This window comes from Kryptolebias marmoratus, linkage group LG4 (assembly GCF_001649575.2).
Source record: "Kryptolebias marmoratus isolate JLee-2015 linkage group LG4, ASM164957v2, whole genome shotgun sequence".
Taxonomy (NCBI): domain Eukaryota; kingdom Metazoa; phylum Chordata; class Actinopteri; order Cyprinodontiformes; family Rivulidae; genus Kryptolebias; species Kryptolebias marmoratus.
This window is the reverse complement of record NC_051433.1, coordinates 11,795,450-11,818,320: the sequence shown is the minus strand read 5'-3', so window position 1 is coordinate 11,818,320 and position 22,871 is coordinate 11,795,450. Positions and strand designations below refer to the sequence as shown.

Here is a 22,871-nt window from a genome sequence, read left to right as displayed (position 1 = left end):
AAATCCAAGATGGCTGCCACAGCTAATCTCCCTTTGCTGGCACAAAAATGGCTAGAACTTACTCAAAATTACAGATAATGAGGTCAAATTTCTGTGGTAGCAGCTGAGAGTCAACTCTGAGCATCCCAAATTATTATGATATTGTGATAAGTATTTCTTAGAGAAATGCCAGGCCCTAAATGTGTTGTTTTTGCTGTGCGCTTTGTAAACGAAATGTTTAACGGCGTCACACCTGAAAAGATCAGTACAGATTTATTTTTGGTCTCATGTGAGTTTGTGAAACCATGACAAAAAGAAAATCCATCATTTTCAGCTGTTTCAGCTCCTCGTTAGAGATCTTCCTTTTCTTGCTCAAGAGCCCTGCGCTGTCTACAAAATAAAAGCACAACGCAGCAAATAAAAGAACAACTTGCCGTCGTCCAAACATTTCTCGTTCGCACTCAAAAGACAAGCGGAGGCTGTTCAAGCACAACGTTCAGATCAACAAGCACACATTTTTAACAGCAAAAAGGATAAAAACAATAAAATAAAATGAAATTCAAGGGTCTCAGGTACCTGAACAATGTTTTACAATTTCAAGTGGTTGTTTTTTTTAATCATAAAAACCTATATTTAAACAGTTTTAAAAAGATCTCTTAATATCCTACATCACTTTTGATTATTTTTTTATCAACAAACCCACTGAAATGATTCAGACCAAAAAGTACATTCACTGTACCAACAAGTACTGCTGGTGAAACCAACATCTGATGCAGAGCATGTCTTTTAAATAAAATACTGGTTGCAGTCCTTCAATACTGCCTACTTGAACTGACTCTACCCCCATTATTCTCCTGCCGTCCGTTTCCTTCGTGGATTGATCTGACACTTAAAGCTGGAACAAACAAAAACACTATTTAGTATAGGAGACCCCTTAGGACAAAACCCACTCTTCCTCTCACATACATCATCAAACCCTTTCACATACATCTGAGGGTTTGATAGCGTTTCTGAGAGGAAGAATGCTTTTTGTCCTAAGGGTCCTCCCATAATTTAGTGCAACAAACTGCAACGATACCAGCGGTTTTTAAAACCTTTAGTAAATATTAAAGTAGAAAAAGAGGTTGAGAAAGTCTCAAAGCCCTGACTAAAGAGGATTTGTTGTAGCAAAAGTATCCTTATTCTTTAAAAAAAAAAAAAAAACTTTCAGATTTTATCATCCTGTATCCTCCTTCACTCCTCCCCTTCAACGACACCCAGCAGCTCCTGCGCGGGAACGTCCAGGCTCTCCTGTTTGGCATCTCCGTCTTGGCGTCCAGCAGTCCAGTCCCAGTCCAGATCTTTAAACGAACTTCCCCTGGAACTTCCCCCTTTGTCGTCCGCCCTCCCTCGGTCTCGGACCAGTGCGGAGTGGACAGACGACTCCACCGGTGACGTGTCTCTGCTGTCTGACAGGAGAAGCCCGCTCTCTGAGCTGCATTCGCTGTTGGAGTCCGCACCTAGAGCAGCGAGGAGAACAAAAGGAGTGGGACGCACAGATGGTGAGAAGACTCTTATAAACAAACGCCACATGAGAAAGGCAAGGCTGCCCAAAAACCTCCACGCTGCAACTCAAAGGGAATTAAAAAAAACAAAAAACAAAAAAATCAGCATTATTCTATTTAAGCTGCACTTTGATTTCAGTCCAGAATAACACATATACATTTTACACATTCCCCTTTATTTTATAACAAATCTTTGTTATATGCATGAAGAGGGACATCCATAAATTTCTTGGAAGCATGTTTCTAGAAATAAAATGCAAGTCTACAAGGTTTCATACAAAAAAGGCTAAATGTATGAGTTTAGAACAGTTCGGGTTCAAAGTGGTTTTCTTAAAACTGTTAAAGAAACACTTGGTTACCTTGGTGTTTTGTTCATTTAACCTGTTATATAGTCATTAATAAACATGAAGACAACACCCAGAAATTGTGAGGAAATCGCTAAAATAGAGGGCTGCTTTCTCCTCCACACTGAAGTGGTTAACTTCTTTTAATCCTCTTGTTATAAAGAATTAACTCCCTTCCACTCCCCCCCCGTTTGTGTGTGTGTTTTTAATGACAGAGAAGCTACGGTATTTCTTGCTTGTCACATTTCTCTGCTTGTTAACGAACGATGAGATACCAGCCCCAACACCTCGGGCCGTTACTTAAAGTCGGAAACTGAAAATAGGCACTGAGGTGTTGTTAATTAGAAACTTCGATGAGCTAAAGATTTTAATTGGATGGGATCACATAAGCAACCCGAACACTTAACTCCTCGGTTTCATGTCGGGAAGGGAGCCAGTTTGTTAACTTTTTTTTTTTTTTTTCCCCCGTTGCTCTGCGGATGGTAAATGTTGCTGCACAATGCTCTTTTTCAAATCAATAGTTCCGAACACATCCAGTTAAGAAAAGCAAACCAGGTAATGGCCAACGAAACCATCAGGAACTGACGTCTCATCCACACACACACCATAATGGAACCGTGGAGCTTCTGAATATAACAGAGGAGGAAATCTATGAGAGGACAAATGTCATAATAGAAGTTATAAACCTTGTCAGAACCTCAAAAAAAACGCACTTTAAAAATAAAACTGCAAAGTATCACTGCTGTGAGTTCAAGTTTAAAGATTGACCAAGAGATCCTGAAATGATGCAATGTTCAAACTGGATTTGCTTCGCTTCAAAACGATGTTTTAGAAATGGTGTTTGGTGGAAAGGTTATGAACAATTATAATTCACCTTTTATATAGCTGTTTGAACAATCTCAGTTTGGAGAAAAATGAATTTGTTTTAACCAGGGTGACAAGCTAACGGCCAGCGGTTCATGTAAACAGCGTGTCATAAACCTTTACAACCATGTCAGTTTTGTGTTACGCTGTTATTACAGCAGATGTAGTTGAAATTGATGCTAGAAGTGTCCCACGCTGAACCGGAAGTGCTACAGCTAGCTGCTGCTATTCGTGCTCGCTAATTAGCAAAAAATTCTATGTAAATAACCATGTAATGCAAAACTGTTTAAAATAATGTTAGAATGAACTACTATGACCTTTGGGGGGATTGTTGAGTTTTTGTTTTGTTTTTTGGTTGTTTTTTTTTAATGGCAGTTTGCCATTTTGGTCTTGAACTGCTCAGACTAGCCATTACCTCATGAATCCAGTCAGAATTAAGCTCCATTTCTTCAAATTGAGGCCATTCAAAGAGCCATCTACAACAGGTAAGATAATAATTGTTCATAACTTCTCCCCAGAACCTGGTGAGTCCAAAAGATCTGAACAATCACTGTTGAGTGCTTTGCTGTATGAATAATATTGATGTTCATTACATTCCCAAACCATGATATTGGAAAAAAAAAAAACAATTATTAATGTCAACAGAGAAACTAAGTCCTGGGTAAAGAAGTGAGCACACACTGGGTTTAAACAAGAGATGAAACCTTCCCAGCAGAATATTGACTCATTTATTCCTACCAGTGAATACAGTTGTGTAAGGTGATTTTAATCAGGTTTAATGCAGTAAAGGCTGTTGATAAGACAGTAAGTCAGGACAATATAAAGCACAGAATGAACTTCATGCACAAAAAATGCTAATAAAAGCTAACTAGAATCTAGCCACAAGCACTGTGTGGGTAATTTGCATCCACCTCATATTCATGTAGTTGATGAGACAAAAAATACAAACAATACAAGGAAAAAGAGCAAGGGCTTGGTTGGGATCCCTGAAGCAAATCACAAAACGTAATCAGCCAGTGGGGAAAAAAGCCCATTTAAACTGGGAAACACACATTAGGCGTGATATCTTCATTTGGAGGCGAAATTTGCATTTCATTTGTAAGGCTTAGTGGTGACTTTAAGCACTGGTCTCTAGATAAAGCTGATTGACAGCTGAGTCATTATTAAAATGATAGCGATGATGAGCAAGTTAAGATTTAACATCCTTAATGTGTTTGGGACGAAGCTCATGAAAATTCAGTTTAAAGCCCTCAGAGTAATAATCGGTGCAGACTAAGAGTTTTTTTTTGCGCCAGGAGTGAAAATCAGAGTTGTTGAATGGATTTGAGAGTCAAAACCAAAAACATCCACATGATGAATCAATTGCGAAAGCGGCACGCTGATGTGGATGCGAGCTTCCTCGAAAATGAAAAGAACATTTGGGTCGGAAGAGGTTTCAGAGATGAAGGCTTGCATAAAATTTGAAGGGCAGCTTGTGTTTTCCTCTAACACAACTAAAAATCGCCAGGAGACGATGAAGCGGAGAACAGGTTTCAGAAAGGTCACTCTCCTCTTCCTTCACCACCTACAGTGAAGCCATTTTTTCCTTCGAATTCTCCCGGAGATCACATTATTCACGAGAAACGACAGAGTAAATATTGGCAACGGCAGGAAATTGTCTCAGTAATGTAATAAAGTAGGATTTTCACACCACTGCTCATTTCGCAAACCGGATGAATTATTCCAAACACAGCGATGCAAAAAATGTCAAAACATATGACATGCATCTGTCTTGTGTCATGGTGGTGATGGACCAAAAATCCTATCCAGGCATTTTGAAACAGAACAATATGACTCTTCTAACAGGTATCTTCTAAAAACAATTACAATTTTATAGAATAATTCAGATTCCAGTTTTTGACTTTTGCAAAGCCCTAACCTGCAGATTCTGGCTGGGATTTCTCTCAAAAAACTTACGGAAAGCTTTAAAAATCATATCTAATCTGTTACGGAATTGAAAATTTGACTGCTTTCATAACAAAATATATCAGCAGCTTCGAATCTATAAATTTTCTGTTTACATTTTCTCCTGCTTGGAAATTGTAGGCCCCACACCGTAACCTGGGCTCAAATATGTCACCAGTTTAAGCAGCACTTAACCTCATCTCATCTAAGTCTGAGGTTGTGGTTCCCAACTGGAAACAGGTGGAGCGATCTGGGGGGGGTAGGAGCTCAGAGACGAGCCGCTGCTCCTCCACATCTAAGAGTCAGCTGAGGTGGTTTGGACATCTGATCAGGATGCTTCCTGGGTGCCTCCCTCTGGAGGGTTTCCTTCTTTTTTTCTTGTTGTTTGTTTTGCACATACCCCTGAAAGGAGACCCAGAGAAAGACCCAGAGCTCGCTGCAGGGATTTTATGTCTTCTCCAACCTGGGAACCCCCTCGGGATCTCTCTGGAGGAGCTGGAAAGTGCTGTTGGGGAGAGGGTTGTCTGGGATTCCCCTCCTGGCCCTGCTGCCTCCGCGAGTCAGCCACGGATAAGTGGGAGAAAATGAATGTATTGATGATTTTTACCGGGTGGTAAAGTGAGCAGCATACGAATCGCCACAAAAATGGTGGTTCCTTTTCGCAGCGTCTTTTGCTTCCTCTGACTTTTTTTTAAAGGCCTTATAAATATATTATTAATAACCAACTTTAAGTTTTCCTCATAAACAACTTCCACACCAAAGATGTGCTACAGTCAGTGAATTTTTATGCTTAACTATGGTGTGTTGACGGGCCAAGATGAAAACCGTCTGATTCCATTCAACAGCTGTGCAATCAGTATCTACTGATAGAATAGTATGAATTTCAATTCTGCCTAATGTAAAAAAAGATGCAATCAGCCAATGAAAGACCCTAATTAATCCTTTACATCTTTATCTTCTGCTCTCACAAACTGTATTCACTCAATTAAACTCCAAATATTAGTCTTTTTTTTTACATACTACTCCTTTTTCACAGACGCACAAGTCTGAACTAATAAATGACCATGAGAAATCAATCATCACTGGTTATAGAGTAGAAAAAACCTCTTTTAACCAAACTGTCATACACAATACCTTTGCTTTGATTTTGTCATCTTTCTCACGTAAAATGCTCCATCAGACGGATAGTTTACCCAAGCCGGTCTCGGCTGTGTGTCCAGCTGAACGTGCCGCTGATCTCCAGCAGGACAGACAGCAGAGCGTCGGAGGAGAAGCGAGCCATTGGGCCAGAGGAGGGGGGGCGAGGGGGATTGATCTGGTGCCTCTCTTCAGTGAGAAGCAGCCAAAGTTTGTTCAGATTGCGGAGGGATTTGATGCTAGACGATGCTGAAAAAAGAAGTCAAACGCAGGGTTCGCAAAAAATGAGCAGAGGTTGTGGGGATAATTGAAACTCACCAGGAGTTTTTAATAACACGAGGAGGTGTGGAAGAGGGCTGTATTGTGTGAGAGAAAAGAGATATAACACTGCTGCAACTTTAATAAAGCAATACCTAATGCAGAAGTGGGCTATATTGATAGAAAACTGTTGGTTTGTTTTATTTCTTGTTAGAAATTACAAAGTTTTTAGCCTTTTAGCTTCGATTTGACTTAAAATTTCTCCCAAAGCCCTTCAAACAACAGACTAAATCTGTAACAAACTGTTACTTGTTCATGCTGTTTAAGAACTACTGCAGACACAAAACGCAAAACTGATTTGGTAGCAGAGAGAACCGCGCCGAGGACTGACAGGGTGACGGTTAGGATGCTGTCTGGCAGCGCAAGGAGCCGCGTGTGCAGGAGCTGAGGGTTGATAAGGTCACCGAGACAGGATTGGTATCGGGTGCAGGGGGGGGGGGACGGCGGGCGGTAGAGTCGGAGCGAGGCGGGGGTGTCAATAGACCGAAGAAGCATCCAGTGGCCTGAATGCTCGACTGGCTCACTCTGGCTGAGTTGATCCCGGTGTGACAGGAGCACCACTCTCTGTCACATTATCATTCTGAGACATGGACCTGAATGTCACTTCCACTCTGCACTGTGCCCATGACACATGAAGAGCAGGATTTGTCAACAGCACTCTGGTTTTCTCTACTTTGTAAAAAAGAAGACGGAAAAAAAAGGGGGCGATCCAGAGGGAGACTTTCCAGACTTTCTGGTTTTCTTTTTTTTTGTTGGTGTTGTTGTTGTCAGATTTACTGAATCTGGAAGAAATATTTGGCACACAGTGTGGGCATGTTGGAGAAAAAAATCCATATATGGACTCCGACATAATCTTGATGTTTTAGCTTTAATAATACAAATTAAAGTTGCTTTTATAATATAATGAATATGGGCTTAAAGTGCAAACTCTCTTAAGGGTATTCAGATGCACCACACCTGTTAATTACTGAAGTCAGAGGGTTTCAGTCACCCCTTATCTCCAGTGATGGCCTACCTTAAAGCTTCATTGGAATGAACGAAGTAAAGCCTGTACACTTATTCCTCAGCACAGGACTGATTTATTTAACAGCTTCTTGATCCAAACTGGATCTTCTTCAGGTCAGTTTTGACAGAGGTGAACACATTTATACCCCCCCCCCCTCTCGCTGAGGTACTGTAACAAGCGTCGGGCGGCGTGAAGTGCCAGTCAAAACGTTTCTAAAATACAGACTCCATGACGCACACAGAAAAACGTAATTATTCACAAAAATCTATCATTGCTCACAAGAACAATCATCATAAAAAATTATAACAGGTACAAATGTGGCAAAACAACTGAGAAAAAAAAAAAAGACTTTCCAAGCCCAAAATGGAAGACTAATTATACGCCCATCACAATTTCAGGAAACTCTTTAATTAAATTATGTTACATTGAAAAATCTACACACAGGTTTTACATATACACTCTTAATTTACAGGAATTTACCAAATATTTTCGTCCATAGAGTATATATAGTACATGTTTACATTTTTACCATGTGCTGAAGCAAAAATGTTCCCATGTTTTTTCTTTGTTTTGTTTTTTTAATCATTATTCTCACTTTTGTTTGTGTTTATTATAGCAAATCTTTCTTTAAACTCAGCATAAAGTTTTGCTCTTTTGACTTGAACTGAACAGCCCAATATGGCCACAAAGTTGCATCAATCAGGTTTCATCCACTAATGGTAAAACACACTTCATCAAGATCTTTTATGTCTCATGAGGAGAAATTACCATGAAGGAGAATAGTCTTTAAGTGACTGTGCATTTTCATTTAGTGAAAGCAAGATTTCCATATGGCATCCTTATATCTGCAGGCTGAGTGGCAGCGCAGCTCTGGCAGAAGCTGTTGTGTTTGGGCTTTTCATTAACACCTAAAAAGGTGTCAGTAGCAGTTTGCTTCTGTGGAGCTGCCTATAAACAAAACAGCAGTCGAGACAAGGTCCAATTCCCCTTGATCTCAGCTGAAACATCAGCTACCTTTATTGAACAAACCCACAGAAGAGCCTTAATGTCCTGTTTTTTCCAGGGCCACCAGAAAGTAACTTTTCTTGTCAGTTAAGTGTTTATACGCAACTTTAAAATCTTATGTTGCTTTTTCAAATATTTCCTATATGGCAATTAAAATGATTGATGATGGTGATCAGTATTTTTAAATTAACAGTGAACCCCAAAGAAAACAGGAACTAATGAGACGACCCTAACTTGGCAATCCCCCTCAGCTCCATGGAGCTTTTTAGTGTCCATCAGTTTGCTGTTTTGCATTTACAGTCTTTTCTACTTTGTTTCTGTTTTACTGCTGGAAAGCTGGGAGCTAGAAAACACAGAAGTTTAACAGCAAGATATTTCCCTCAGGAGTTGGTAGAGACTAAAACAGGCTGGATATTGTGAAAGCCAGGACAGCTGGGGGCATTAGGGTGGCCGGAGAGAACTGGATGTTGTAAAAGTGGGTTGAACTGGTGCTTTTATTATTAAAGAACTGTAAGTAAAGTCTGAGCTTTATATGTTGCCATTGTTAAATTACAATATTTAGGGATTTTTTCCACTCTTATTACCAAAGATACAACCAAAACTGTGCATCACTGTGTTTGAAAATAAAGGCTCACAAACCTGAGATGTCTGTGTCACTGTGAGATTCCTCTTGTTCTGACAGCCTCCTTTCTACCTGCCGAACTTCGGGCACATAAAAATCAACCTGCCGAGCCAAGGGGACGATGAACTGGATCTGACCGTCTTTGTAGATTTCAAGGAATGGATGTGCACAGAGCTTCCTTTCCTGAGGGAGAAGTCAGTGGGCACAAAATCTGGTTAATGATTTACAAGAAACATTGCATGTAGACCCAATTAGTGTGGAAAAACACTAATTTGTGGAATTTAATGCCAAACTATTTGCTCGATGAGCAAAATGATTTACAACTGAATAAAAAAAGATAGCCGTGCTGCTTCACATGATCTCCAGATTTTAGTTTAGCACAAAGTATTCTGCTTTTGGTGTTAAAGTCGCACTCGATATCTATCCGTCTATCTATAGATTTTTGAGACTTTCTACTCTGTGGTATTTTGTTAGCTTCTTTGTCAAACTACTGCTTTAAAGGAACAGATAGAAGTTGTGTTACTAGATGTACGTGCATGGTTATCAGTCCTGTACATTTTATTCTTGCCATAATAAATAAACTTTACACAGTTTATGCTCATAAATGTAAGGATTACTGTGTATAGTTCAGAAGTCAATCATTCATCCCTTTTCTCCCATTCGTCTGGGCTGCTAAGGCAAGAGATCCCTTGACTTCTGTTTAGAAGAAAAACCGAGGAGTTCCAGGTGAAAAATAAGAGGTGTGTTCAAGCCCACCATCTACTGGAGGTGCCTGACTTTGTTGGCCATTGAGATGTGACATATAAAGGTGTGGTGGTGTGTTAACAACAGTTTACTGACATAAAGGAGCTAACAGCAGCAGCTCATTCTGTAGGTTTACAGCTAAGGCAATTCTTTTAGAAAAAACACCCAGTTAGCCATTCATTAATTCCCACTTATCAGTGGTCGGGTCACAAAGGCAACAAGTTCAGCAGGGAAACAGACAGCCCTTTCTCCAGCGACACTCTCCAACTCCTCTTGGGGGATCCAAAAATGTTCCCAGGCCAGAGGATACATAATCCCTCAGCGAGTTCTGGGTCTGCCCCGGGGTTTCCTCCCAGTAGTGCTCTGAATATCTCCAGATGGAGGTACCCATGATGCATCCTAATCAGATACCTGAATCACCTCAGCTAACTCAGAGCTCCACCAACATGATGAAGCTCTCACTTTACTCCAAGGCTGAGCCTGGCCCCTCTGTGTCGGAAGCTCATTTCAGACGCTTGTATTCAAGATCTTATTCTTTCAGTCAAGATCCATACCTCATGACAGTAGGTGGTGGTCGGAACATAGATGACTAGTAAATCAAAAGCTTTGCCTTTTGGCTCAGCTCCTTCTTCACAATGACAGAGGCTTTGATCTGCCGATTCATCTCCTAGTCCATCCTGCCAACACTGAACAGGATACTCAGATACTTGAGGCAAAGACTCACACCAACACGGAGGAGGCAGTCCACCTTTTCTGGGTTGAGGACCTAGGGGAGCTGACTATCATCATAGATGTTTCACACTTAGCTGTCAACCACCCCAGTGCAAGATCTAAAAGTAAACTATCACACTTTATGCATACAGTATCAGTGGAGGCTTTAGCCCGTCAGAATAAAGTTCTGTTCAGTCCTGACTGCAACCGTCTCACTCACTCAAGGTTTTAATATCATGTGACAGATTTATATTCCCCGGTGCAAGATTACGTGACATAAAATTTCTAATCTCTTGCACTGCTTCATGATCAAAAATCATCATGTCAAGTCAGAGCTGCACACCGCGGCATAAAGTCAAATGCACATTCAGTCTCTCCAGCATGCCCTGGGTCAACCCTGAGTCCTCCCTGTGGGAAAAACTCAAACCACCTTCACTGGAAGCAAAACAGGCACTTCCTGGAGGACACACGATCTGCAAGACACAGAGACTGGTTAAATAAACTCCTATACTCCCTAGAATTTGCTCAAAGTATGAAGAGCTGGTCTAATGTTCCCCAACCAAAACAAAAACTGTGTTGTTCCTTGTGAATCCGAGGCTTCAGCATCATCAGCCTCAGTGAAAACCAAGTTCCTCCCTCCTAGACTGAAGCCCTTCATCGCTACAATGTAAACAGTGTTGGAAAAAATATTGCTTTCCCAGCTGAGGCGCCCGAAAATTTTCCTGAAACTCTTTGAAAAGTCATGTTTTATAGCCTCACCGAAGAAAAATTAATTCATTTTTAATTCAGTTTATTTACACAGAGCCAACTCACGGCGAACGTCACGACAAGGCATTATTCTAAAAAGGCAACAAGTCCAAATCATATCAACAAACATGCTATCCAGTTCAGTCCAAACAGTATAATAACCACATAAACCTTAAAACAAACCTTTACAGTCATTACATGTACAAACAAACAACTTCTACAGGACACAAGTCATACAGATAGTCTCTTAAATCTACATTCAGTCAATTCTAAGTGATTTTTTTTTTCTATTTGTGAGAACCTTGCTATCTCTCTCCAGAACTAAAGAGAAATCTTGTACTCCCTCTTCAGTACTTAGAGCCCTGCAATCAGTCGTGGTTAACTCCACATTTCCCACTGCTTCTTTTTTTTTTTATTATTTTTAAATCTGCTGTCCTCCCTCTGCTCCTCACTGCCCTCCTCCTGATGAAAGAAGTCTCACATTCAGTCCCCCGCCTTCATTAAAGATTCATACATCATATTTTGTTACGCTTTTCATGCACAGCTATAGTCTGTTGGATTTACCTGCTTGGTGTGAGCTTAATGTCGAGCAACACTGAAACTACACTGCAACTAACATCTACTATCTCAGTAAAAAAGAAACAATTTGATTGATTTGTATCTGTATACAAAAATAACTATTGAAAATAGTATTTTAATTTGATGTTTCTTTTATTAAGTGGGCATTTTAATGCTCTTATGGTGTATATGAGACACTGTTTTGAATGTACATTAAATTATGAGTAAAAGCTTAGCATATTGTTGACAAAAACAGCAGTGTTTACGTGACAGAGTTGGTCTTTTTTAGCTCAGATATTTAAGATTGCATAATTTATCATCTTCTCAGAAGGTCAAGACGTTTCCAGATGATATTACTCATTTCTGACAGTTCCTGCGAGCGTAATCTGTGCATTTTCAGCGGATGTTCCAGACTCAAGCAAGGTGGGACAACTGACATGCAGTCACAATTAAACGAGGGGCGGTTGCAGACGTCTGATAATCAGGCTCGTACATACAACACAGACGTGGAAGAGAAGTTCTGGAGAGGAAACAGATGACTTCTTTTCAAACTCTGTCCCATCATCTCTCTTACCATCTGTCTCAGCCTAATTATGACAGCAGTGGCATTCCTCTGGCTGCTGTCTGCAGGAACAATGCTGTCAGTCTCAGTCATTTCAGCAGTATAAATTATTGGTGTCTTTTTTTTCCCCCTTCAGAAGCATCTGGCTGTCCTCGTTGGCTTCAGTCATCAGAGTCAGATGAATATATTGAGGAATATTGATGTGTATACATGCGAACGTATGAACACATTTAGACCCCATGATTTCATCATCAGACGTAAAAACATAACATAACCACTATTGTTATTTTATTGTTGTTATTGTACTCGTTGTTTATTATTTTACTCAGAGCCATGCATTATGACATATGCCGTAGCTACGTAATGTCTTTTTATTGATCAAAATGGTCTGTGGTTAAGGATAAAAGAGAAGCTCACAAAAGCAAAAATGATACAACAAAGTGTGTTTAGTATTTTAGTTGTGTCACATCTAAAGATTCCAAACACATATGTCTTTACCAAGGAAGAAAAGAAAGAAGTGAGAAAGAAGAAATAAATATAACCACTCCATTTTTTTCTTGCTTTATTTAGTTTGTTGGAATTTAGGATAATTCTAAGGCAGTGGTGCCCAATCTTGGTCCTGGAGGGCCACAGTGCTTCATGCTTTAGTCATTGTCCTGCTCTTCAGCAGGTCGTCAAGTTCTGCAGAAACCTGTCACTCAGTAGGGAATCACTCAGTCATTCAAATCAGGTGTGTTTTAGCTGCTTTGACACACCTGATTTGAATGAATGAGTGATTAACAGGCTTCTGCAGAACTCGAAGACCTGCTGAAGAGCAGGAAAACAACTACAACGTGCAGGATAGAGGCCGCCAAGGGCCAGAATTGCTCTGAGGGATTGTTTAGGGAGGATTGAGTGGTCACTGGTTGATGTGCTTTGTAGTGTTCCTCACACAGGTCTGATGTAACTAAGACAGTGATGCAATGCAAAAAACATGAGGAAATAATTAAGAAAACCACCAGTGCCTGAAATTCAGGCTCCATAGGCAGACATTGGAAGTCTTTTAAGGCAATGAACACTGCCTAAAAAATACTTTTTAGAGGTTTGAAAGATTAAATAAAAGGACTCCCAATGGCTGGGCCAACTTTCCCTGATCTATCCCCGAATGTTTCCAAGATAACACTGTTCTACCTTGAGTTTGTGAAACTCTCAGACTTTGCCCAGAACTTTTAACAACTAAAAGGGATTTGGTGAAGCAGTCTGTAACTTTTACAAACTGGTGTTCTATCTGTGTGAACCTCTGTCCTTCGAGGGTGGTTGTTAGCTGTATTAAACCATCTCTACTTTGATCCTTAACTGCTTGTTTAAAATTGCACAATGTTTCTTGAATATTTTCTAATCCCCTTTGACTTTAAAAGTACATTTCTCATTCTTTCAACACTTCTTTATGGTAGAAAAGCTGTATTAAACAAGAAAAAAAGACATTTAAAGTTCATTTCCTTTTTTTCTAGGCATTACATGATCAGTTTGTCCATTCTGTACATGTATAACTCTTGTATTTATTTATTTTGTTATCCCTGACATTACTGGCACATTGACCATCAGGTCAGACAAAGCTGCAAACAAATGCACCCAATCAGAAAATCACAACCCGTCTTATTAGTTTACCAGATAGAGGATCCATTTCTGTCCTTCCCGTTATTTACACGGGTCAATCAAAGGTAAGGACATACTGATGCAAACCTGATGTCACCTCCTCAAATAACAGCTGCTTTTCAGCAATCACAAACAGCCCCTCATAATCAACAAAAAAAACTATATAAATTATATATACAAGTCTTTTTGTGTGACGTTGAATAAATTATTCGAAAGAAAATTAATTTAGACAAGCACTCCTATAGGTGATTTTTATGTAAAATACCAATTATTCTCAAAAACTAATCCTCTGCTTTAAGGATTTATTGCCTTTTTTCTTTGAGCGGAGAGTGAACTGAATATCTAATGATTTCAGTCCAAGAACACAAGTAATCTGGACATCTTGACCTTTATGAATCTGTGATTGCAGCGTTGTAGCAGATCAGGACAGAACCAGCAGACAAAATGAGGTCCTTAATATTTCATATGCTTCTTTTTTTCAAACACGTATTTAATATAAAACACATTTTGGATAAGTCGGGTTCCGGCAAACAACGAAGAACGAAGCAGCAAATCATATGTATGCAGCTCCACACATCATGATAAATGAGTTCTTTCATTGGTATTTCTTCATGAACAATTGTTTAAATTACTTGGGATCATTATTTTGACATTAATTACCATTAGATGCATCCTATTATATTGTGTCAGAAGGACAATGTGTTGAAAGTTCTTGTTTTAACTGACTTTTGCAACTTAATTTACTATATGTGACAGGAGTAAGAAGCTTTGAAATTTTCCATTTTGTTCCAGAAGTTGAGTTCATCTTTATTTGTGCACACATACACGACCCCTATAGCTTTTACTTTTCTGTCAGAAGAGTAAAACAAGGATGTGACCCATGAAGACTAACTATGTAATGAGGTCAGTTTTCCTGTGTCTTTAAAGCAGAAGACCTGAACCAGAAAGGAAGCCAATAATTAGACAAGCAGGGGAATTGCTGAGCCAAAGTGTTCAGGGTGGACCCTTGTAATTGAGTAGGGGATTGTGGAAGGTGTAGTTATTATTTTTTGTTTGATTTTCCTCATATGCCTTCCCTACAGGCTCATGACATCGGGCCCCAAGGGAGCTCCTTATGGCAGTGCAAAGTAACGAGGTCAATAAAAGGTCATTTTTCTTCACATCCTTGGCAGCGGAGGCATTATAGTATTTTACCACTGTGAGTTGTTTTGGTTGTGTTCGGATGAAAACATTATTACAATTTATCATCATTTAGTGAGCAGCCATGGGAAATGACAGGGCCCAACAGAGCGTGACCTGATGATATGACCCAATGAAAGGCTGATTAAACAGAACCAGAACGGGACACAGAACGTCTTTCTTAATTTCGCGTTGCTTGACGTTTCAGAGGACAGTCATTTCACTGGAGTCCGCTTTTGTCATCCATGATCAAAATTGAGAAAGGAGAGATGTCTTGATTTCAGCAGCAACAAAAAGAAAAATGTGAAGACGTTTTCACATTTCAAAGGCTGTGAATATCACCTGATGCTTGGTATCATACCAGCAGCTTTCAGTAGCTGCAGGGAATCATCACTACCCGGCTTATAGAAAGTATGACCATGTGCTCTCGCTCACAACCAATTTTCTCTGAACAAAGAAAACAGAAATTGGAAATTTAAACTGTCTGTTTCACACACACACATGAAAGTAATACCCAATATATAAGTTAACCACCAACAGATGAGTGTGTGATTCTGAGGGAAATTCAATAAAGCAAGCAAACATACAACCAAATGTGGACATTAATTTTCCATGGGTTCATGTTTTATTAGAACCACTGAAGAAGACACAGACACTGACTTGGCTCTATAAACTGGGTTAATGTCAGGCTGAAAGATTACCCAGGCACCATTATGTACTTTGGATTGGAGGACAGTTTATTTTAAATTATTGCACCTTTCTGTCAGATGTGGTCGTTTATCAAAGATAGCCCGCTCCCCTAAGATAGCCTTCAATCATTTGGTGTATACCCAGATTTACAGCTCAGCGGCACACAGACTAATGTAAAAGGTAGGTAAACAAGTAAAACAAATCTCCAAAATCCTAATGTCTAAAAAAAATGGAAAAAAACTGACAATCCACTGTAACCCTATATCCCCAAAGTTTGTCAATTTGAAATCCTTCCCCAGCCAACATTGCCTCAGGTTATGTCATTGGCAATTTATGACAAAGCTCCCTCTGGTGCAACTTCAGGATTTACACAGATTTTTACCACACAGTCCTGGTTGGAAATACTGGCACATGTGAGCTTTAAGACCAGAATTTTTTAATACATTTAAAAAGGGAATGCAAATAAATCTAGCTTTCCGTAAAGGTATGCACATCATTATCATTATCCACCTTTCATGGCTGGGAGTTATCATGTAACGATGAAACAAAACTAACAAAATGCACTAAAATGTCTCAAGTTATTTAACAATAGCAATAAAAAAGTCCTGTATACATAAAAACAGAACAAATTACAAATGACATAGCAAATATAGTTATTTTGGCTAATAAAATTGAGTCAAAAACAAACTTATCTTTCCAAATTTATGGATTCATCTGTTCTGAATTAACCTATAAATTGTGGTTTTATGACAGCAAAAATGTGCTTATTGAAGTTTAGGTTTCACAACAGACAAGATGAGAAAATCAGAATGTAATTGCATTTTCACATAGAACACAGTTTTAACAGTATATAATCGTTTCAAGTGTTCGTGATGTTATCAAATCGTTTTACAGTAATAAAACTCCAAAGAAGGATCAACAAACCTACTACATACTGAATCATGAAGGGTTCGAGAGGCAAAGGCCAAATAAAACAACACAAAGGGAAAGCAGAAAAGGAGAGACCTAATGTTTTCAAGAACTTTCATGGTTATTCTAGGAGAAATTAAGTTCAAGTAAACCTCTTTGGGAATGCAGTGAGTATGTAGATGACAAAATAATAATAATAACTCAAAAAAAGAAAAGTAAAGCACACCTAAAGCAGACTATCAGACTGTTTCTAATCTGATTCACATGTATGAAGGTGCAAGGATATATCCGATCATTAGCAAACATCCAACAGCACAAAATAATGATGAAAATTATGAGCCTTGACCTAAAGCCCTTTAAAAAGCTTTGAAGAAAATGAAAATCTGCCTTTGCTAAAAGGACTCCTTTGATCTAAGAAGACCCAACAATGACCAATTGTCAGAAATATCAGCAGAAAAGTGTAAGGCACTTTTTTCAATGGCTACAAGAGATCTGATGTTGTGTTCTCAAGTATTACAAAGGGTAAATTTTATTCTTTTATACACTTACTGTGCCGAATAGAGCACATAAGCCCTACTAATGTTACTGTTTAGTAACTTTGTACATTTTATTAAGTGTCCTATTTTACAATTTTCAGCGGTTAACATTTCATCTAATCCAGGATGTAGATATCAACATAGGACAATTTCCTGCAGGTTGTGTTTTATTAACAATAATCTGTAAGATTACAAAGAAAACCACTCCATCAGAGGCACAAACCCATCTTCTCTGAAGCAATTACCTTTCCCTTTATTTCTTTTGTATTGCTCCTTTAAGCCTATAAAGCCCCATTATGAATTCTGTATTACTTCTCCACTTCATTTCACTCTTTCACGTGGTTATTTTAAACGTCAGAACAACAGAACGACAACAGTTCCCCAATAATACAACCGTCTTTTTCGGAGTCTGACTGCTTCACAATAATGGGACATATCTCTACAAACCTATTACAGTCCTCATTTTATTTTATAGCTCTGAAGGAAAAAAGTGGTTCAAAGAGTCTGAAGGCTTAATAAGCGACAGTCGTTTCCGCCAGGATGAACAATCCAGGTGTCACTCAAGCAAAACCAGCCTTTACTCAGACTTATTCAACCTTGACAAATGACCAAGGACTGTCTGGAAGTCACAGAGATGAATAGAGCCGCTAAGTCTTAAGCCCTCGTTTTTATCTTTTCCGTTTTCTTAAGTTCATTCACTGAGGTCCTGGAACTTCACACCTTGGGACGATGCTCCCAGCCTGTTGTCAGACTCATACTTGAATGGTTTAAAATTGCCTCTTGAATTGCTTTTGAGAAAATCCCTCAAGAGGACCCTAAGCAAATTCGTTTAATTTGCATATCTGTCACAACAAAAGACACAGCCAAATTGGTGGAATAATTTAGCCAACTGAGAACGATTGTGTGTTGATGTGTGTATTTCTAGTTTTTCTTCTTTTATATAACATCCATAGTTGCAGAGGGGTTTTCTAAAAAGAGCTTTCCCTAATTTTGGAATTACTGAAAGAAAGTTCAGACCTTTCACTCGTGAATCATCCAGTCGCAAAAAAAAAAGGTCATCCAAAGCTTCAGTTCTTGTTTTCAATGTGAATTCGGGTGTGATTCCCTAAAATGTTGACAATTTTCCTTCCTTTCATAACAGATTGGGACTTGATTGTTTTCCTGCAGCCAGCAGCTCTGAAGACAACACCATATGTGCTGTAAGCTCCGTGCACCTCCTTTTTATTAAGTACAGTTAAGTCTAAAGAGCTTCAACATACGGTTATTTATGGAACTTTATCAGTCTTTTTTTTTTTACATTGTCTTGTGTTTGTACATTTCAAAGTGAACATTACAGAATAGACAATCACAGACTCATAAAAAAAACAGTAAATATACTGTACATCTTTCAGGTTTTGCTCAATTTGTGACATCTTAAAAAGATAGGAGAGCCATAGGCGAAAAAAACTAAAAAAAAAGTCTCACATCTAAAAATAAGCACCCTCCTAAACAGAAATCCCACCCTCCTGCCTGATCTTAATTCAGGGTGACAGTGCAACAGTGAATAAAGTTTAAATCGTATCAATCACATGTAGATGTGACATTTAACACCAACAGTAGATTCCCAGCTGCTTGGCGGATGAAAGTCATGTTTGAACATTCGACGGGCAAACGCCGCAGAAACTCCTGAGGGAAGTGTTCTCTTGCAGGGTCGTGACGCAACATACTTGATAAAAAGAGGCCCATTGACTTTGCATATTAATACAACAAACTGGCTAAAAATAGGATCACAAGAGATGCTGATCTAATGCAATCGCATACATGTTTCTCTGCTTCAGCAGAAATAACACCATAGTTTGGCTTCCACTGAACAAATTTAAATAAAAACCTAAATATCTTATATGCACAGAGATGTAGAGAGGGGAGGAAGAAGGAAAACAGAAACTTTACTTAACCAGAAAAAAACATGCATGTAGTCAATTCTGCTGCAATTTCCAAAGCCAAACAGACTGCTGATAGAACAACAACATATCTAAGAACAATTATCCAATAGAGATAAACTAAAAAAGAAGAAAAAGAAAGAAAGAAAGAAAATTAATGATTTTGAGATTAAATCTTGGCTTTCCACCTGCATTCAGCTAAAGCCCACTCAGCTGTAATTGGTCATTATTACCTGGGCTGCAAATATTAACCTAAGAGCTTCTGGTGCAAAAATGGTAATTATTTTATAACAGCTTAATTAGAAATCAGCCCGATTTCTTGTCTCAGTATTTGAATTTTGCCATTTTGTTGAATTTCCTTTAATTAACCAAAAGGACTATAATGACTTGTACAAATTATTACTTCTTGTTCCACTTTAAATTCTATTTTAACTGAAAGCACACACACAAAGAGAGAGAGAGAGAGGGAGAGGATAAAAGGGAGGGAAAAAGAGAGAGCAGGAGAGAGTTAAAGGAAAACAAGAGACGCCAGGTGAGAAGGTAGAAAGAATGAAGGTTATAATGACGAGAGAGCTTCGGTTTCAGCTTCATTGGCTGAAGTAGATTCCAGAATGATTTTATTGATTAAATCAGTAGCATATTATGAAAAAGTCTGCCTGATGGAGGCCATACTTCATTAGATTCTGGTTTATGAATGTTGATGACAAAAAAAAAGAGCAGAATGGATGAGGTGAGGAAGAGGGGGAGGATGGGCGCTGGTGGAAGTGTCAGGATAAAACAAAAGTAGTAATAGTGGCCAACACTTATACTTATTAATGAGTTCAATGTGAAGCATTTCTTTCACAAAAGTTATTATTCCGAGTCTAAAACAGCTGTATTACAGCAGGATCAGAAGACTTAGCAACACAAAAGTAGCAGACCTTAAAAGGGATAGTTCAGATCTTTTGAAGTTTGTTATAAACAAATAACATCTTACCTGTTGTAGGTAGCTCTTTGAACGACCTCAGTTTGGAGAAATTGGCTCTGACTAGTTTAATAATCTAGGAAGTGCTTCAGCTAGCTTGCTACTGGCGTTATTTGTGCAATGTGAAACTGATGACAGTGTAATCATTTTGAAAATAGTGTTTGCATGAACCGCTATGAATTTTTTCTGATCAAAATTGCTTAAAGACGATAGTAACACACTTTGGTCTTGGCCTCGCTCAGACTAGCCGTATGCTCATCAGTTTGGGCAGAATTACACTTTTTTTTTCTCCGAACTGAACTCATTCAAACATGTCAGATGTTACTTGTTCATAACAATTCCACAAAACCCCACTTTAAGGTGATAATTTAGACTTTTTTTTTAAGATAAAAATGTAATTTGTGTAATAGGGGCTTGTGTTTCAGAAAAGCTTTGTGTCTAATAAAACATTTGACAGCTTTTATTGATTTATTTTTATGCTCTTTTTTTCCAATAATAAAGACCCGCAGGTGTAAGAGTTTCTGCCAGAGTGAAGCTTACAGACAAAATAATTGTTTTGGACATTTTAAAAGTTGCTTGTTTGCTAAGAAACCTGACCACCACAAATAAATATTCACAGATTCAGAACTGTAGATGCTGCTTCTTGATACATACATGCGGTTTTTATACACGCCTGAACTTCCCTTCTGCGTCCTCCTGCACGAAACTGCTTTCCTGACATTTTCAAATATGTAAACCCAGCAACCTTTTCTGACCTTTCTGAAAGGACGTCACAATTAGCTAGAAGTCGGCATGTTTAACAAACCCCGCGGAACAGCATCTGTGCATCCACGTCGCTCATGTGGATAACAAGAGAGCGAAAAGCGAAGGGCAGCAGCTTGTGTCCCGAAACGAAGCCTTGATTCTTTGTTAGGCAGCCTTTCACAGGCCCTTCAGTTTCTGAAAACAGCCGTTTATATGTAACTAACGAAAGCTCGCTTTACATTCAGCACAGAGCCTCAGCGCTGGCAAGAAACTTGAGCGCCCTCGAGCAAACAAATGCTCCAACATCTGCCTCTCTCAAACTTTAAATCTCGGAGAATGTCAGGAACATTTCTCCTCCCATTGCCGTCTGCAGGCTGGACCACCGTGCTCAAACCAAATCTCAAGATGCCAATGCTTCTGTGATCCAGTCCGCCACTGAAAAGCCAAGGCACAGATGAAAAACATTGGGGCCAATCGATGGCCTGACAAGGCAAATATCAGGCTTGGCCATGGGGCAGCGATTCAAAGTGTCTAACAGACAGAAATCATTCTGCCATGACAAGCTAGGCATGCTAAATGCTAATGAGCTTGTTTGAAAAGGTCTCACCATTTGGGATTTGTTCAGCCATCAACAGAATACGTTATTCACAGAAAGAAACCTATTGTAAACTTTTCCCTAGTCATCTGCTTCTGCTAGACATTCAATTTTGTTTAAATATTCCGGCTGAATGTATTATGTGTATGATTGTCAGAAATTGTATTGGTTTATTAATCGTTTTTATTGTTTACAGTGCATTTAATCTTCAGATAGATATTAAATATGCTTAGAAAGATTTATTGTCCTAAGTACTTCTCCAAATCCTCCATCTTTATAAGAACTAAACCTTCAACCTAACAGTGCCAATCAGCCAGCATCCACCCAAGCTGTAATTATCAAAAAAAAAAAAAAAGATTCTGGGTTGCTGTTTTTAACTCAATGTATTTGTAGGTCTAATTCAGCAAATTAGAGATTTGATTATTTGTTATCATAAAATTGTCACAGTCCACTTATTATAAGTGACTTTGTCGTGTGTTGCAGCTTTTTAGGCTTGTTTAGAAAGTGTAGTTGTTCAACAAAAGAAGGCATGCATGAAAATCCTCCTAACTTCAGCTCCAAATCCTGCTCTATCAACTGTTTGCATTTTCTTGGCTTTTTGTTACTGTTGTTGTTGAGTCAGGGTTTCATTTTGCACGCCTCAAGGAGCGAACCGTTTAATTAACCCGTCAAGCTACAGCTAATCCTGTTGAATTTAAAAACATATATACGTTCTTTAGAAAAAAATTAAACAAAATGTAACAAAGCTTCATGATATTTAGACCTCCACAACCACCACTAGCCGCAGGCCGGCTTTGTAAGTTGACCTTTCAGATAGGCTAAGTGCCACTGGAGCAAAGCCAGGCTTAAACAGGATCCAAACAGATGGCAGGACCAGCCACAGAAGGGTCACACAAACACGTTCGCTCATTCAGCAGGCGCAGAGCGCCTCCGACAACCTACGGTGCCGCCACCTGTTTTATCACACTTCACGATTTCACCATATTTCCAAAGTCGTCTGCTCACTGCAATGACTGCCTTTCCTTGCAGCCCTCAAGCAGCACGGAGCTAGATCCTTCATTTTTCCTTTTCTTTATGCTGCGTCTTCATGTTCATCCCACACCTCCATCACTCTCCCATCTATACAGCTCTTCCTTATACACTATGTAACACAAGGCTCCACGCTCCACGCTCCCAAAGGAGGCTTAAGAAAGTGTAATGAAAAGTATTGATGCGCTCAACTTCTTTCGAAATACATTCTCGCTCTCTGCTGCTAAGAAGAAACAGAATGACTCAAAATCCATGCGATGATCTCGGGGTTACATATTGATCATTTAGTTGTGATAGAATGAAGTCGGCCCACCTCTGATTCATTCTCAAGCACATTTTGCACATTTCCTCTCCAGTTTTCGTATCATAAAAGTAACCGTACAGGAGGTAGCGTACGGTGCTTGTTCGTTTCAATTTTTTAAATGATAAAAAGTCAAAGTCACAAATAGTTAGCAGAAAAGGTTTTCTTTAAGACGAGTCAAAACAGAATTACTGAACAGAAACGTGTTCAAAAGTATGGAATGGACTCACAGGTGAGGTCCGACATCAGAAAAACATGAAATTTAAGCACAATATTTAACAAACG

At 39.0% G+C, this 22,871-nt stretch overlaps 1 protein-coding gene across 1 annotated transcript in view; it reads right to left on the bottom strand.

Annotated features, from left to right (window-relative positions):
- Window positions 1-22,871, bottom strand: part of LOC108231268 (testis-expressed protein 264) — a 30,318-nt gene continuing 7,447 nt past the window's right edge. Inside the window, exons 3-4 of the mRNA XM_017408196.3 lie at window positions 8,781-8,946; window positions 1-1,478 (exon numbers count right to left, since the gene is read on the bottom strand). Coding sequence (XP_017263685.1) covers window positions 1,213-1,478; window positions 8,781-8,946 — 432 coding nt within the window. The 3' untranslated portion in view covers window positions 1-1,212. The remainder of the gene's footprint in view (window positions 1,479-8,780; window positions 8,947-22,871) is intronic.